Genomic DNA, 16,302 nt, shown 5'->3' with positions numbered 1-16,302 from the left:
TTATATGTACATGAGTAGTCTTACTTGGACAGTCATTAGTTACGACGCGCCGGTATGACTCTGTGCGGAAGCTGCACTCAGTATTACTCATCGTATTGTCTTGTCAATCTTTCATGTCATGGCTTTACTCACTTTATTATCCATATTCTGTGTTGCAAAGTAGAGAAACCAAGTACGACCGCAATTGCTCTCCTTGCAGTACCTGATACTATCCCCAAGGCTTAACAAACCAGAATCCCGTCTTTACAAACTCAGTAGCTCCGCTGCACAGTGGCATTAGTGGGCGTTAGTGCTGCACCTTGCCATGAGACCGACGCCCTCCACGGCCGACTGGCCAATCAGGGGCCACAACTGCTGCGGATGCCCACATTCGCAGTTTAGCAGTACCCCGCTCTTGAGACTCATTGACGAGCTTTGATTGGTTCAGCGCCGCAACCAGCCTTCTCACGTGATACCTGATACAGCATGTGGCCAATCAGAGTCTGCAAACCCCACTGTGGCTGGCCTTGTCTGGCTGAGTCTCCGCGCCTTGTGGACTTGGATGGCTTTTGGGGTGCAACGTCTTGGGGCTTTCCTGGGCCAATTCTGGGTTTCTTGGGACAAGGCCTGCAGCTGGACGGCAAGCACTTGCATACGGAGGCGCCAGTTGTATTACAGAGAACTTGGAATTCACCGGTGGCCGCGGCGGAATGTGATGTAGCTTGGTTCGCCTGAAGGATGAGAGTAGCTCGCAAGTACCTGGCGTGGGAGGTTGGCAACGTTGGCAATGAGAGGTAGGACACGGCAAGATGAGAAATACAACGTCTCTCACTTGTATGTATAGAAGGCGGGGTCAGCGGGACTGCGGCAAAAGCGGACAGGCAATCAAGAGGAATGGTATTCAGAGTCAGAGTTAGACTAGAGAAGAGAAGAAGAGAATGGAGTCATTCACGGTGCATTGCTGCCACGGACTTTGATCTTGATGTGACGGACGGAAGCAAATAGTCTGGATCCACGGAGTATTAGAAACCCAAGATCCAGCAGGTACGGAGTACTTCCGCGGTACTTGTACCTGCTCCCCCGGCCACACTTGACTCGACTTGGCAGCGCCGGCAGGTACCGTCCCAGCACGTCGACTTTACTTTTTGCCATGCCGCGTGCGGGTGCCCCAACTTGGCCGACTTTTTTTCCTCCGCCATCGCCAAAAAATTACGAGACATCAGTCATAGGCCCTCTCAGCATCATCGTCTGCGGCCCTCCGCTGTCGGCCCTCACCACCAACTGCTCCAGCATCATCCTCGCCAGCATTCGTCGTACCTACAGTATTCTGACCACCACCGCTGTTCCGCTGCAGCCTCGCGCGACCAGCACGGCTGCCGCAAAGCCGCCACTTGAGCTTCGGCTTGCTCCGTAGCCGCGACTCCCCTCAATCGTCCATCATCTATCCTCCGTCAGCCTCGCTCCAGCGTCGCCTGCACCAACCTGCTGCCAGGCACCATCTCTCGGCCAGCAGAGAGGCATACTCAGAGGCAAGCCAGAAACGGCCCAAGCGCAATAGTACAACGGCATGGATGGCTCACCGGGCGTCGGCCGCGGGGCGTCTTCGATGAGCCCGACCAGCCCTGCCAGCTCTCGCCAAGGCAATGGAATGCCCAAGCGCAAGAGGAGCGCTGGCATGGGCCTCGAGAGCAGCCCCGGCAGCATCAACGAAGACGACCACGGCGACCAGCACGACCACGGCGAGCACGACAAGAAGCGACAGCCCGGCGTCAAGCGGGCGTGCAACGAGTGTCGCCAGCAAAAGGTGCGTCAACCCCCCCGTCCTTGCGAGCCCGTCTCCCCGCCAAGCATGTTCTAGTCATACCAGATGTGTGCGAGAGAGAGAGGGAGAGAGAGAAAGAGAGAGCTGTTGCTGTTGCTATAGTCTGCACTCAGCCTTCTTCTGCTTTGCTCCCCTCTGTCCTGGCTTACCTTGCCATTCCTGGCTCTGCGCCGCCAATTGAATTGGGTTGTTCGTCCAGATGGCTAACCCGTGGTGTAATTGCTGCGCAACAGTTACGATGCAATGTCGTCCAGGAACCGTTCCAGAGCTGCTCGCGGTGCAACCGTCTGAAGCTCGAGTGCAAGATCGAATCCAACTTCAAGCGCATCGGCAAGCGATCCAAGCATGCCGAGATGGAAAAGGAGATTGACCGACTGCGGCGTAACATCGCCCGCGCCCAGGCTCAGGGCTACATCCTCGAAGACGACGAAACACTCAATTCTCCAATGGCGCCCAGCACTGCGACCTACACACACACGCGAAACCCTTCTCTGATGGGCTCCGACGAGGCCGTTTCCTCGCTGCTCCACCTCAAGAGAGGCGGCTCGTATAGCATGCCGCGCTTCTCTCACGAGTTGGAGGGGGTCCAGTTGACAGACGAAGCAGTCACCCACCTCTTCAACGAATTCTTTGCCTTCTACCATCCTTTCCTTCCCTTCCTCAACCCCCAGCAATCTCCGGACCAATATCATCAACAGCACCCTCTCCTTTTCTGGTCCATTGTCGCTGTTGCTGCGCGTCGATTCAGCCCTGCCAACTCCCCCAACCTCATCTCGAACCTGTCTGGGCCCCTTACTCGATTCTTGTGGACCACCATCGGCGAGGTACCGAGCAATTACTATGTCGTCAAGGCCATGTGCCTGCTCTGTGCCTGGCCGCTGCCCACCAGCACGACCACGTCGGATCCGACTCACATCCTCTGCGGTGTCATGATGAAGACGGCCACTGGCATTGGGCTGCATCGCCCCAACCACATCCAGGACTTCTCGAGAACGTCGGTCGATCTCAACAAGGAGCAGCTTGCCGACCGTGTCACCACGTGGGCCGTGTGCAACATTGTGGCGCAAAACATCGGCACTGGCTACGGCCAACCGGCTTCTTCGTTGTACGACTGGACGCTGGCCCTCCGCCCCGGCGACGATCCGGCGCTGCATCTGTCTCCTGAGCTGGAGGCCCGTCTTCAAATCGAAAGATTCTGCGACAAGGTTTCCAAGGAAATGTATAGCAACGCGAGTGATCCCAGAGGCGTTGCCGGTGACGAACACAGGGCAATGCTCATGCGCGTATACCGACGCGAGTATTCGGAATTGTACGCTTCCATCATGTCTCAGCAGCTGGGCCCCGTTGTCAACCTCCATTTGCGTGCTGCCGCCCTCCATATGAGGCTGGCCGGCTTCTTCGACTCCAGCAAGACACCGGGTTACCTGGACGACCTGATGGGCTTGTGGCGGGCGACAGTCAGCTTCCTGGATGACCTCCTGGAAGTGGACAAGGTAACCTCTCCGCACGACAACATTGGAGGCACCTTTCTGCTGTACGCCACCAACTACATCCAGCAGATGCTAGTCGCCGCTGCCTTTACCCTGCTCAAGCTGATGCGGTCCTTCTTCTCCAAGACGATTGACTTCCAGCGCGGGCGAAACCTCTTCCACCGTTCCATCCAGGCCATCCGTGCCACCAGTGTGGTTACCAATGACTTGCAGTGGCGTTTGGCCGAGCTAATGGTGCAGATGTGGAACGGCGCCCGTTTGGATCAGAAGAACTACAACCAGGAAGACGACTCGCCCATCCAAGTCGACGACAGCCTGCAGCTCAAAGTACGATGTCGCCACAGCATGAGCCTTGTTTTCGACTCCGTTTGGCGATGGAGAGAGGAGTATCAAGCTTTGGGCAGAGGATCGCTCGAAGGTAAGCGATACATGTCGGCCTGTGGGTACACCAGCTGCAATTCAAACCTGCAGGATTCCTCCCCCTTTCTTATCTTCCTTCCCACTTCTTTCCACATCGGAATCGAGGGGTTGTGTTGTTGAGTAGTAGAGCAGAAAAGCTAACCTTGCGTCGTTTCCTACAGCCGCCCTGAAGCATCCTACAAATCCGGATTCGGCCAATGAGTCCTCGGCCGCGTCTTCGCAACTTGACAGCACGTTGATGCCATCACACAGTCTCCCCACGTCCAACAACATGCTCACTGCGAATGGTGTACTAACACCAGGCGCCCCAGGCTTGTCTGCCCCTGCAACCGGAACGACCAGCATGATTGGAAACATCAACTATGGCGGCGACACCAACTATGACTTTTTCGATCCCCAGCACTGGATGCTGGACGGCCTCCTTGACTTCAACTATTCGTTTGTGCCGCCTCTCGAGGGTGCATAGAGTGCCGAGAAGCAAAGTGAAGGGGTCGGGGACCTGAATCCATGAGTCGGTGCTTTTCTTTTCTTCCTTTTTTTCCTTTCACCATACCCCATTTGCTCCTGATTCCCCATTTCATTACTACCGGAGAGGGCCCCAACCTAAATGGCAAGCTTGCAGAGACGACGACACAAGAGACCGCTGAATCAATATCGGCTGCGTCCAGAGTTGATTTCGTGCTATGAACGAGTGCAAAGATGATGTTTATTTTGGCAGTGTTAGCATGTGAAGGGGGTCAAGCTGGGGTCCTCACCTGTGAGTTTTTATCTTATACCAGAGTGCTTTTTCTACCTTGAGTGCGCGTGCGTGCGCTACAGCATATCATTCGGGACCTGGGGGGTACCGCGTGGACGTTTCTCGCGGATACCTTGCCTAGGTCTGCTTTTATGTTTGGCTTTGCAGTTGCTATTTATTCTTACTATATGCCGGCATGGTTTTCCTTACTCTACATGTCTCTTTCCTGTCATTGTCATATTTCTCTTATCCTGCTGGTCATGGGGGAAACGCATTGGTTGGATCTAGGTTGCTCATGTTTTTTTGACGAACGTAAAAGGGGCTCGGACTGTGCCATACAATCATACAGGCATATCATGTAGATAGTTGTAATGAAGGACTGTATATTGAACGATATCGGGGGTATCTTATTATGGCATTTGCGAATTTACGGCTTTTTACGTTCTATATCTTCATCTTCATCTACCCTAAAACAAGCTCGCCATTTAGGACATATGTTTCTTCAGATTTAACTGCAATGCTTAGTTGTCAATTTAATATGCATATAGAGCTTCATTTTCAAATTGAATATTGCCAATGTCTGTTGCTGGCTTTTGTTTTCGTTGTGAGAGTAATCCCTCCTGGAGTTGCCATTTCTAGTCCATGAGCTGGCCAGTATATAGCAGTCTGATATACTAAGGCGAACGAAGGTCTATCCAAGGTTAAGTATAGCCCTTCCGATGTGCCTTTGCTACAGTACTTCTATTGTCTCCATTTCAGAGCACTACCTAATATTCCATGCGGAATACTATTCTATGTGAGGATACTCTTTTTCTGAAGAGATCTTTGAACTCAAGTTCACCCGACCTATATATAGTGCGCCTCTCAGACAATACTGCAAATCAAGGTCAAATGAGAAATCGAAAGAAGAAGAAAAAAGCACCATTCTGCTCGATAAGGGCGAACATATCATGACATTCATTCTCTGACATACATACCAGGTACACGCATATCTTACAGGACTATTTGATAAAGGATGACGTGGGTGGAACAATCTTCACCATAGGCAGATCATTATGCTTTGCAAGACTGCTCTCAAGCGATTTATACAAGCAATACATAGAGGAATGTATTTGAGAAGACAACATCTATAAACATAGAGAGAACAAGAAGAGCAGACAGAAACACGACAACACTCCCAGTACACAGCCAAGCGAAAAACACGTCCTGGAGAAAGACAAACGTTTCCAGTGAAGAAGGGTTACGACATCAAGACACCTTACGATAAGATCTCTCGTAGATTCCCATGGACGGGTATCAATGACTCTCTCAAGATTCTCGAATACATGGACGTTCCAGGCCGTGTTCTTGAAGTTCAGCTTGATCAATACCCTTCGTGAAAACACAACTCACCCTCTCAGGGAGAAAGGAAAAACAAGAAGGAAAAACAAGAAGGGAAAGGAGAAGGTCTGTAGCAGACTTCAAGTTCGATGCCAACCACAACAATTATCCCATCAATCTTCCCTTCTCCACAGTCAAACTCATCCAGGAGACCTACATCAAGGCCACATGTTCCTTTGAAGTCCGTCAAAGAGGCTTGTCCTCCAATTTTCAAACATACACTACAAACATAGAGAAAAGGCACGTGTTCCTCTTGACACAGTCCCTGCACGACGACTGACTCCTCCTCATGCCCAACAAACACCAAAGATTGCACATCGTCCTTCGTCTATCGTCTTATCTCAAGATTCCAAATCATATGTCATATCCCGTCAAAATCTCGCTCCAGAAATTTCAACAAGATCATCAAACGTACAAATTAAGCAAACTAAAATAAGAAGACGGCACTTTCAACGTTACTCTCTATCTTCCTTTCCATTTCTCGTTCTCCCACAGCCCCCAAGGATTGCTAAACGAGATACTACTACAGAAATTCAACTTTCTGCTGTTGGTCAGACCCTGGACTAACGCCCAAGGAAAAGGGGGTTGGGAAACAGGGCACAACAGACAACCTAATGTTACACTCGGCTGTAAACCTAGACGCTCAAGGTTCAGTTTTTGTCATATCTTCAGTATCCCTTTCCTCAACCGACTTATCACAAATAATCAAGATGATCATGGTCATAATAGCCTGAGTACGAAAAAAGTAACAAGTGAGCTCGCTTGAAAAGTTCCGCATCCTGCACTTGCACTGCACATCCAGGGTTAAAGGGTAAAACAACAACAGGGTAAGGATAATAATGATAGTGATGGAACGAGGATACTCTTCCTACCCAGCCCCTTAGGATCCAAAGTCACCCTCAAACCAACGCACCAATGGGCAGTTGTGGCCCCCGTCTCTCTCCCCTATCGAATGCCAATCTATACAATTTACCCGCCGCCGACTCCCTCGAATTCCAAATATCACAGTAGCATTTCTTCCTTCGGCGAGGGTGTAATTCCACAGATTGCACAAGACTTCAGGGTGTTGTTGGTCGTTGTGTTCGCCCAGCGTCGCTTCACCGTAGCGCCCAAGTCCTCTCATCTTAAAGGGGGAGAGAGGGAGAAACAAAAAAAGAACAAGACCGTTTTTGTCTTTCAATTTCTCCGCGAACATTGCTGCCATCGTTGCCGTTGTTGCTGTTGTTGTTCATGTTGCTGTTAGGCCTTATGCCAACGACAACTCCCAAGATTCGGACGGGAAGAGCGGATGAAGCCGCCAACAGGAGGGGGAGGGGGCCCGAATCTCGCTCGCCCTTCCTGCAAAACCGCCAGTTCTTGAAACCCGCAGATGCCGTTGTGTCTAGTAGTTCCTAGCTGCCGCCTACTGGGCATGTCATCCCACAACAACGGGAGGCCCACGGAGCAAGAGCACTGTCTCGCAGGAGATCCTGATATGCTTGTGCACGTATACTCCCACTCCTAGGCAGGCAGTTTTCATGCTCATGCCTATACTAGATGTATGCCGGCTGTGTCGTGGCGTGTCGTCGCGCTTGGCCTCCCGAACTGGCCGTCCCGAGGCCGCAAAACCCGGCCGGCCCAAAAAGAGGCCACATCAGCTCCGACGTCTCTTTGCCAATACAGGCGAGCATATAAAGCAAAGAGAGGCGCAATAATTTCTCGTTCCCTTGTAAAGATCGAATCTGCCTTGTTTGAGGCGCAGATCTCCAGTAGAATCATGCTTCAACTGAATGACGAACGACTCGGCACCACAGTCTCGCCCGAACGAAGACCAGCCAGCACATCACTCTCAAGCATCCGACGCTAGGCGACGAGGAGATTTGCCAATTTGGCCCAATGCAATCGTCGAACGATGCCAGTCAAAACATCTAGTCGAATGAGGCGAGGCGACTGGGCGTCATGGAAATCACGCACACCCCCCATCTCCTCACGTCTAGAACGAGCCCTGTTAGATTTTCCACTCCTCCAAGTCATCGATTCCAAACTCATACGGAGTACATATCGCTCTGGAAACAGACTAGGAGAAGAAGCCTTGGCCGCTCCTTGGTATTAACCTCGAAGTCGGCCTTGATTTACCCAAGTGGGGAGAGTAAGAAGGGGGGGCGTGCTGGCTCTTGTCAAGTCTAAAATCGATCGAGGGAAAAACCAATCTATGTCGACCAACCAACAGCAGCTAAGGATCCCATCTCATTCCTTCCAGGGCAGGGTAAAAGGTATTTGAGAAAGGGAGAGGGAAAAAAGGAAAGAAATGAGGGGAAAAGAAGAAAGAAAGATGCAGTACAAGCGAAGACCAGGCCTGGGTCATGGATGGAGCCAACACGAACGGCGAGGTCTCTGTAATTCGCCTTCATATTATGGTCTTGCGGAGACTTTTGGGAGGCAATAAGTCGCCGGCGCACAAATCGAACTGCCGGCAGGCTTTGTTGCGCGCGATCCAGCCAGAGGTCCGGAGATCTACGAGGAACGACAGCGTTGGGCGCACTCGTCCGGATCGCGCCCGTGTGTCTGCAAGTCGATAGATACTATGCAGATGTTGGTGAGCCTGCGAGACAAAAGATTATGAAGATACTGACGCATGGGTTGGTAGACACTGTAGATTCTGCATACTTGTCTGTGGGACCTGGGGGATTCTCGCTGCGAGGCGCAAATGGAGAAGAGCAGGGAGGAATCTCATGCCCTGAGCAAAACAGACGCAACTGCGATATCGTCAGTACGCGGCAAGCAACTATGATGTTCTCCGCGGACACATGGCTAGCGGATTGTCTGGGATCACCATCGGTGTCATATGATGCAAATATGTATTTTACCCACATGTTAACGCAAGGGGGTATCAGGCACGTACCGATGATGAACCCAGGTGACCTTGTAGCAAGAGGTGTGCTTTTCCATATAACGATCGGTTGCGAGCATCCACAGCCCTATCTTGCCGAACACAAATAAGCCGTACAAGTCCCTGGTTCCCCGAGGCAAGGCCAGCGTCAGGCGGCGCAGGATTGAGGCGAATATGCCCAAAAATTGCTGATTTTTGAAAAAGTGCACTGCCCACTGGGTGCTCCTTGACAATGCTCGTTTCGCTTGGCACTTCCTCGCTAGGATTAGACCTCGAGCTTCATGAAGAATGCAAACGCTCCTAGGAGCTCCCGTTTCTTTACACAGACGCCCCCTTTGTAAACTGCCCGTACACGGAGGTGTACTATGTGCCCGGTACTCCATAGACAGCTGGCGTTGCCTGCGCTTGGATATCTGCTAAGACCCTGTCCCCTTTCCGTCTTGGTGTGGACTATCTGTATGATCCGTATGTGTATGGCCCCACGGAATCGCTCTCGAGGGTACGGACCACCCTGTATGATGAAGACGAGCGCAATCCTCGGCTCTGGTGATATCCGCCGATATAATCTTGAGGTGAGCATGACGTTTTGAAAAACATCTATGGCGTGCGGGTGACGTACAATCGGTCTATACCAGACCATGCGTTTCGAGAGAGACGATCCTGTCCCAATCTTGCCTCGTCGCCATGGAAAGTGTATGTGAAGCACGGATGAGATTGTCCTCCTCTGCAGCATATCTGGGAAGCGAAGAGACCAAGTTGAAACGGAATGGAGAGCCGTCCTCGCCAACCACCATTGGCTGGCTAAGGCGGATACTGTTTCCAGCTATGTCATACATATGTATGAAGAGAATTGGTGCCAATGCGTACTCAGAGCGAATCAACGAGAAGTAGCGTCGAGCGAGCCATCAACAGAGCGTGACTTCAGAGGTTGGCGCCAAATGGACAAAATCCCGATGGCATGTGTTTGGCCCGGAAGGTCCGTAAGAAACGAGATATACGCGCAAGAAGGATTGCCTCCCAGGGACAGGGTTCAGAGCGAACCAAACTCGTACGAGTGAGAGATGATGAATGTTGTGATGGTGGGGAAAGGGCCTGGAACGGACAGACGAGAGCGCGTCAAGGGACGGGGAGGATTTGCTTGCTCCATCTCATCTTCTTGTACCACAGGACGACCCTGAGCGATACTACAGAAGTACCATAACATGGGCAAGAGTCTGCGGAGTAACCAGTGGCCCGGATGGAGTCAACGGGCCTGTAGCGGAACGGCGAAGAACCCTGCATCCGACAGGACCCATTTGCCAGTGTCCGCATGCATGGCGGTCGTGGGAATGAGGGGACAGAAGAGGAGCGAGGCACCAATGCAAGAAGACAGAGCCACTACTCTCGTTCGACCTGTCCCTCTTTCATCCAGGCTTGGGCCAGGGATCTATGCGGAAAGGGACCTGCAGCCGCCGCCTGAATCCTGAACGACGGACCGATCGTCTCTTGTTCCTGAGCAATCACGGCCCGCACAGTCGAGCGTTCTATCGGCCCAGAGAGCGGAGTTGTTGGATCCTGCGGTTCTGTAGCCAATGGCAGCTCTTGACATCGCTGAGCCGCGTTATTCCGGGGAAAGGGTTGATGTGGGAGGGCAAGTGGCCACCGCTCGGACTCTTCAAGTGAGGAGAGCCATTTGACAGGAGTCTTGGCCCTGTCTCGTGGGACTTTCATGGAGGACTGGCCGTGAGCTCACAGAATCTCCTGGTGGGCTGCAGATTTGTCTTGTGTGCGAGGTATAACGCTTCGAATAGACAAGTGCTGCCAGATTTACAGCAACTGAGTGGGTTCAGGAAGCTTTGTGAGGGGAATGTGAGATTGATGGCAAGCCGCCGGCCATGACGTGTCCAGCTACCTCTCAAGAAGGCAGAACGATGACTTCGCAGGCGTGGTCGCGAGCATGAGTGCGGACACTCGTGAGCAAGACAGTTTGCAAATGCCACGCTGCAGGGGCACGGAGTGACGCAGTCAAGGCGTATAATCCAATAGTACGGCCGAATAAAAGTTTGGTTATGCCGCGGAATCCGTTCAGGTCGTTGAAGAGATGCAAGATCGACTTGTTGGTGGATGCCGGTTATCTCGCACGTTAACGCCTTGCGGCGGATCACCATACAACGCACCGTTGATTCCCCATGTATGGCCTCATCAAGAACCTTGAGCCATCAGGCTACCAGGCCATATCGGCCGGACGTAGAATGGAAGCGCAAGAAACGGGAAACTGAGCAGGCGAGCGGGGAGGCATTGCGCCCCCCCTCTTAGCAAGAGAAGAACCAGCGAAGACAGGGCCCAACAGCCCGGTAGCGCCCAGTTTGCATCACATCAGAACCATGGGGATTAATTACGGGGTCACACAGCAGTTCGACGATCAAATATGGTAAGCCAGCTGCCGCTCTTTGACGTGTCTTCTCGTCGTTGGCCATGTCGCGGCTAATGAAAGTTGTCTCGTAGACGCGGATGAAGCTGTGAGGGTGCGGTGAGAATCTTCGAGTTATAACAGAAAAGGCAATCCCAGTTGCGGCAGTGGCCCCAAAGCTGGCGCTTAGATGTGAACAACACCAACGATCAGCAAGCGTGAGCATCCGCAGTCAAGATAGCCGCCGGTTATGCCACCAGAGTGAAGACGGCGCTCGAGAGCGGAAGACTTCCATACATGCGCACGGCGATAACGTGAAAAGGGCGGCAAAAGCGGGAGCTCTGGGCGAAAGAGAGTAAGGGACACGAGAAGCAAAATGCGCCTGGCAAGGAAATTGCTCGTTGGCCGCTCTGTAGTGTTCCATGTCTCGGACCAACGATATCGAATTCCACGCAGACGTGGAACGGGAGGGGGCAAGGTCAACTGGCAGGAACCAAACGGTTCTTCTTGTGGTCAACTTGCCCACGTCGGCGAGAAGGATGTCAACAGGGGCATTTCTCAAACGGCGCCATGTAAGGCTGCGAGATGGCTCAACGCAAGGCTGTCTCGTCGATGGTTTCGCAGTAGGTCTCCGGGTGCGGCGAAGCAGACCAAGGCCGTTACCAAGGACCAAAGGGGCACGTCATTGTATTGTGCAGCGGTACGCCCGGCCATGGACGTTTGCGTAGCGGAAATGCGAAAGAAAAGCGCCGCAGAAATGCGAAATGAGACGCAGAGAGCAATCGCGGAGGCTGCAAGCCAGCAGCAAGAGCAAGTGCACTGAACGCGGCACAGAGCACCGCCCAATAGCAGTCAGCAAAGGTGTCGCAGAGCAGGCGGAAATCATAACAGAAAGCGGCGTTGGTCGACAGCCAGGATCCGTCTGGGAATAGTGAGGGTGTGGATGGTTGTGTGTTGGCCTTGCAGCGAGCGATGTCTGCAGTTGTTGCAGTTGCAGTGCAGGCTCGCTTACGGCGCTGTCGGTACCCAATAGCAGGCCGTTTCACAGCGGGTAGACGCGCGCGTAGGCGCTCTGCTTCGGGACTAGCGCGCAAGTCCGGAGAGGTCGCCCATTGGCCGCGCAGGGGCTCTGCGGGCAGTCGCAGGGATGCCTGGCTAGTGGAGGGGGCGTGCGCTGTCTCTGGCCAATGTTAGGCGAACTAAGCCCTGCTAGCGCGTCCCGACGGCTCGGATCGCACTATGTTAGTGCGCATTAGCGTAATGGGGCGGTACGCCATCAGATGAGTGGCCAGGCGCGGGGCCGAACTCTCTTGCTTCGTCCGCCTGAGCCAGCAGTGCGAGAGGGAGAGAGGAGAGAGGAAAAAAAATCCAGAGGAGCTGCCGTTCAGCCCAGGTTGACCTCCCCGTACCCGGCTCCCCAGTCGGGCCATTCTCGTCCATTGGCTGGGCCTTCACTCTCGGCACCTTTTCTCCCTATTGAGGGCTCTGCGTCGTCATTCCACTTCGGGCTTCTCCCTCCGCGAGTACCACGTCGTGCTTCGTACTCCTACCACTCAAATGTGTGCAGATAAGAGTATGAGAGACAGTGTGGCGCCATCGCCCGCCCACTGCCGTCAGTCGACGGTCATCTACCCAACTGCATGATGGCTCTCCACACTGTAATGTGCCGTAATTGGGGATTGCGGTGCCGCTACCTGGAATCACAGAACTGTGCGTGCAGAGTACATAGAGAGATTTCCAGTGTTGGCGCGGTCGCGGTCGGCAGTGCTATTGGAGCCATGTCTGCTGTCGGCGAGCCAAACTCTACAGCGGGCGATGAAGAGATGGGCCTGCCTGCGCAAACCGCACATCCCACGTTGAGGCTTGACCGACAGGCTCAGGCACCTTTCTCGGCCACTGCCACACACAGGAACAGCTGCGTCTCGGACGAAGTCCGCGTGGTTCCCTGTACAGACTACCCTGTCGTGGCCTAGAACCAAAAGTCCATGACTCCGCCGCGCGAGGTATGAGAATGATACCGTACGGTCCCGACAGCGTGGAAATTGAGGCAGGGCACACTGCGTTGATGTCACTCTGGACGGGGGTCATCGGACAGACTGGGCGGATGCCACCTTTGACTTGTCGAGCAAACTGTGCATGGGCCACGACGAGCAGTATCAGACGGACGTGTTCCTCTCCAGGTTCAAGCTTGCGGCCGGTTGGTCATGTCCCTCGCGCCTAGGCACCGAGCTTGATTCGGTCCATAGTTGCAGGCTTAGCGTCCTCGGAGGGCGGTTCGAAGCAAACGATGCCTGCTCGGATCGCCGCACTGTCCTCAGCCGGATTTGATAAGATTTGGCCAAATCAAGGGCTGAATGAGGCTGAAAGGCGGCGATATCCAAAACCCGGTCGATTGCTAGAGGACGTAATACTGAGCTCCCATGAGAAAGGTAGACAGACAATGGAGATGAGGAGAGGGCGTTGACGATGAAACTAAAGTCACAGTATGCTCGGGCTTTCCATCGCTGCTGAAGACTGGCTGGTGTTCCCCACGAGCTCTGCCTCAGGAACACGGCAACGGTGCTGCGCCAGAGGCGTCAAGCCTAGATTCTGCGAGCTGTGCGCATGAGCACGGAGCGTCTCGTGGCAAGCTTCCGCCGCGCTAACTTGGCTTGGCACCTATTGAATACACAATTGCCCAACCTAGCAGGCCATTGAATAATGTGATGCGGTTGATTGAATGTCAAATGAGTGAGTGAAGACAGGTTTTAGCATTCCCTTGGCTAACAGCCACGATCCTAGGAGGTCCATTCGATCAGCATCAGCATCAAAGCACTCTCACGCCCCCTTTCAGGGGTATCCAGTTGACAGATATTGACTGACTCTCATTTTACAGTTTGTTTCGGGGCGAACCCACTGATCGGAGCCAGGCGGGGAAGCAGCTTCGATGGGCGCACGTATGAGAATCGTAGGCGGCAGATCAGATAGTACCCAGATCTGGCCGCTACATTGCCTGGGACCTACAAGGCATGCTGGGTAGGTAGACAGGTAGGCACAATCCCAAGGCTCGTATCGTAAAGGTCAACATAGTATGACGCCTCCTCCCCAAGCGTACACAGCCGTCGTTCGCGACGAGTATTAGCTAGCTTCGACGATCGTCTGCCCTTGTGTGGGTCGATGACGGGTACGTTGCCCGGAGAACACAGTCGGGGAGAAAATCGCCCATGGCCATCGACTCTATGCTGGCCCCTTTGCCCACGAAGGTTTAGCAAGTCCGTAGCGTAATAGGGTCTTCTGAGAGGTCGAAAGTTGCTGCGGTCGAACATGAATGCTGGCGGCACTGCGGAGGAGATGCCGGCTCGGGGAAACACTCGTAGACAAGGGCATAGAGCACGCTGGGAAGCGAACTGCTTGCATGGCTCAGTACAGTATAGCCTTCATGTGGGATGTATTTTTTCGCCTTGGCGCCATGAATCTGACAGTTTCAAATTCGTCAGAGAAGTTCTGCAGGCGCAGCGCCGTGGGCCTGGAAAATAAAAAAGACTAACACGTCGACTGTCGACTCCATGGGAGCATTTGGGCCGCGGGTTGGGCCGCACTGTGGACGATTGCGATGGCAGTGCTGTGATGGTGTTTCTGGGTCAAGGCAGACAGGGAGAGGCTTTTGCGCACCTTGACCACTCACCTGCCTGCTGCATCTTCACATACGTACAGTATCGTACCTTCCTTGAGAGCTAGAACTACTACTAGGTAGGTAGGCACCTGCAGTATGTGAGGTACGCAGCGGCTGCACTTGCCCCAGCTCTGGCGACATTGGTGCGGAGTCTGGAGCAAGGCAACTGCCCTTACCGCAGTAGGTATCTACCAAGCACTCCGCACAGAAAGGCAAGTGCCCATGCTCCTGCCGTCGAGATGAGTCGTGGAATGAATGGGCAGCCCATCGAGTTCAGTTTGTCCACTTATGAGGTATCGGTTCGCATGGGGTACATCTTCCGGGGCTACTGCTCGCCATCATGTCCACCTCCCACAAGGTACTGCTAGTAGTAGTACTGGACTTTTGAGCACGTCGACTTGCCTCGGCCCATTTACTCAAACCCTACCTTACCTGTACGGAGCGACCACTCAGAAAATGGGCAATTGCGTCCTGCCCACGCTAGCCCCGTTCAGGCCGGCAGCGGCACTTCAGCCAAAACAGCCCCAGAGCGAGCAGCGGCCTCTGATTTGCGACTTGCACTTCTCCACCACGCGGCGGATCCTGCTCTCGGCCGCTCCAGGCTATTGAGGCTCCCTCACTATGCCATTTGATCTCCATCTGTCACATTCGAGGCGGCGGGCTAGCAGAGCGCTGGCTAGTACGATCTCGGCAATCGCTGTGCCTCTCCATTTGCTCTCTGGCATTGGCTCTGCTGTGCGTCTGAGGTATGCCCTACAGGTTGGAAAGTACTGCGTACTTGCTGGGTGTCTCCTCTTCCGCGGCTTGAATATGTAGCCGCTACGGAGAGCTAGCAGATGCATGCCGCCATCCTGTCGCCTTTCGTGGCGGCTGCCTCTGGCCTTGAACACGATTCCCACCTGTCCTTCATTTCAGATCTCGTTTGCTGTACTGTTGACTCCAGATCACGGCCAAGATGGCAGAGAGATTAGATTGTTCCGTTTCGCTTCCAAGGCGGCTGCGGGGAGTCCGCGTTTCGAAGCAGCAGGAAACAGCGACTTCACAATGGATGGCACCATGGTTCCGTGTACGTCTGAGGCTCTGCGGAGTATTGGGGAAATACGAACCTGGCAATGAGTCGAAGCCGAGGTCTGGCGAGCGTCCTCCCACACCCAGCGCGCTTCAACTCAGCTCCTGCAGGGACCATTCATAGCGGACGCACTTCGAGCCGTTAGAAGTCTCATCTCTATCCAGATCCTTCGGGGGCTCATCGAATACGTCAGTGGCAATCTTGGAGCGATCAGCTCGTCCAACATGCCTATTCCTGGCCTTTTATACCGCTACAGAATGCTTCTACTCTTTGACAAATAGGTACTGCTCTCATCATCCCCTCTTCTCATCTTATGTGGTCCGTTAGCATCGGATCCGCAAGTTTCCGTGTCCTAACCGTTGTGACTTGAAGGCGTTGCGACCTGAAATTGGCGGCAACAAGTCGCCGTCGTGAGGCCAGAAGAGGGCAAATTAAGCCCGATATTGGGGCAAAACGGCATATTGGCAATCACTCGCAGTCGCCCGTGCTCGCTCAT

At 53.5% G+C, this 16,302-nt stretch overlaps 2 protein-coding genes across 2 annotated transcripts; both read left to right on the top strand.

Moving 5' to 3' along the window:
- The first annotated feature begins 1,121 nt into the window (after window positions 1–1,121).
- BBK36DRAFT_1134868 (N-terminal fungal transcription regulatory domain-containing protein) lies at window positions 1,122–4,405 on the top strand. Its single transcript, XM_024892447.1, has 5 exons — window positions 1,122–1,380; window positions 1,468–1,783; window positions 2,035–3,730; window positions 3,873–4,222; window positions 4,363–4,405. Exons 2-4 carry the CDS (start codon window positions 1,547–1,549, stop codon window positions 4,175–4,177), a joined length of 2,238 nt encoding a protein of 745 aa, XP_024751545.1. The 5' UTR covers window positions 1,122–1,380; window positions 1,468–1,546; the 3' UTR covers window positions 4,178–4,222; window positions 4,363–4,405.
- A 6,654-nt stretch (window positions 4,406–11,059) lies between these two features.
- On the top strand, window positions 11,060–11,908 carry BBK36DRAFT_1139723 (hypothetical protein; the record flags this gene model as incomplete). Its single annotated transcript, XM_024893332.1, has 3 exons — window positions 11,060–11,106; window positions 11,318–11,440; window positions 11,542–11,908. 3 exons carry the CDS (start codon window positions 11,060–11,062, stop codon window positions 11,906–11,908), a joined length of 537 nt encoding a protein of 178 aa, XP_024751544.1.
- Between the last annotated feature and the right edge of the window lie 4,394 nt (window positions 11,909–16,302).

The sequence above is a fragment of the Trichoderma citrinoviride genome (assembly GCF_003025115.1).
Source record: "Trichoderma citrinoviride strain TUCIM 6016 unplaced genomic scaffold BBK36scaffold_4, whole genome shotgun sequence".
NCBI classification, from domain to species: Eukaryota; Fungi; Ascomycota; class Sordariomycetes; order Hypocreales; family Hypocreaceae; genus Trichoderma; species Trichoderma citrinoviride.
The sequence above is the reverse complement of the archived record's forward strand: the minus strand, read 5'-3'. Positions and strand labels throughout refer to the sequence as shown.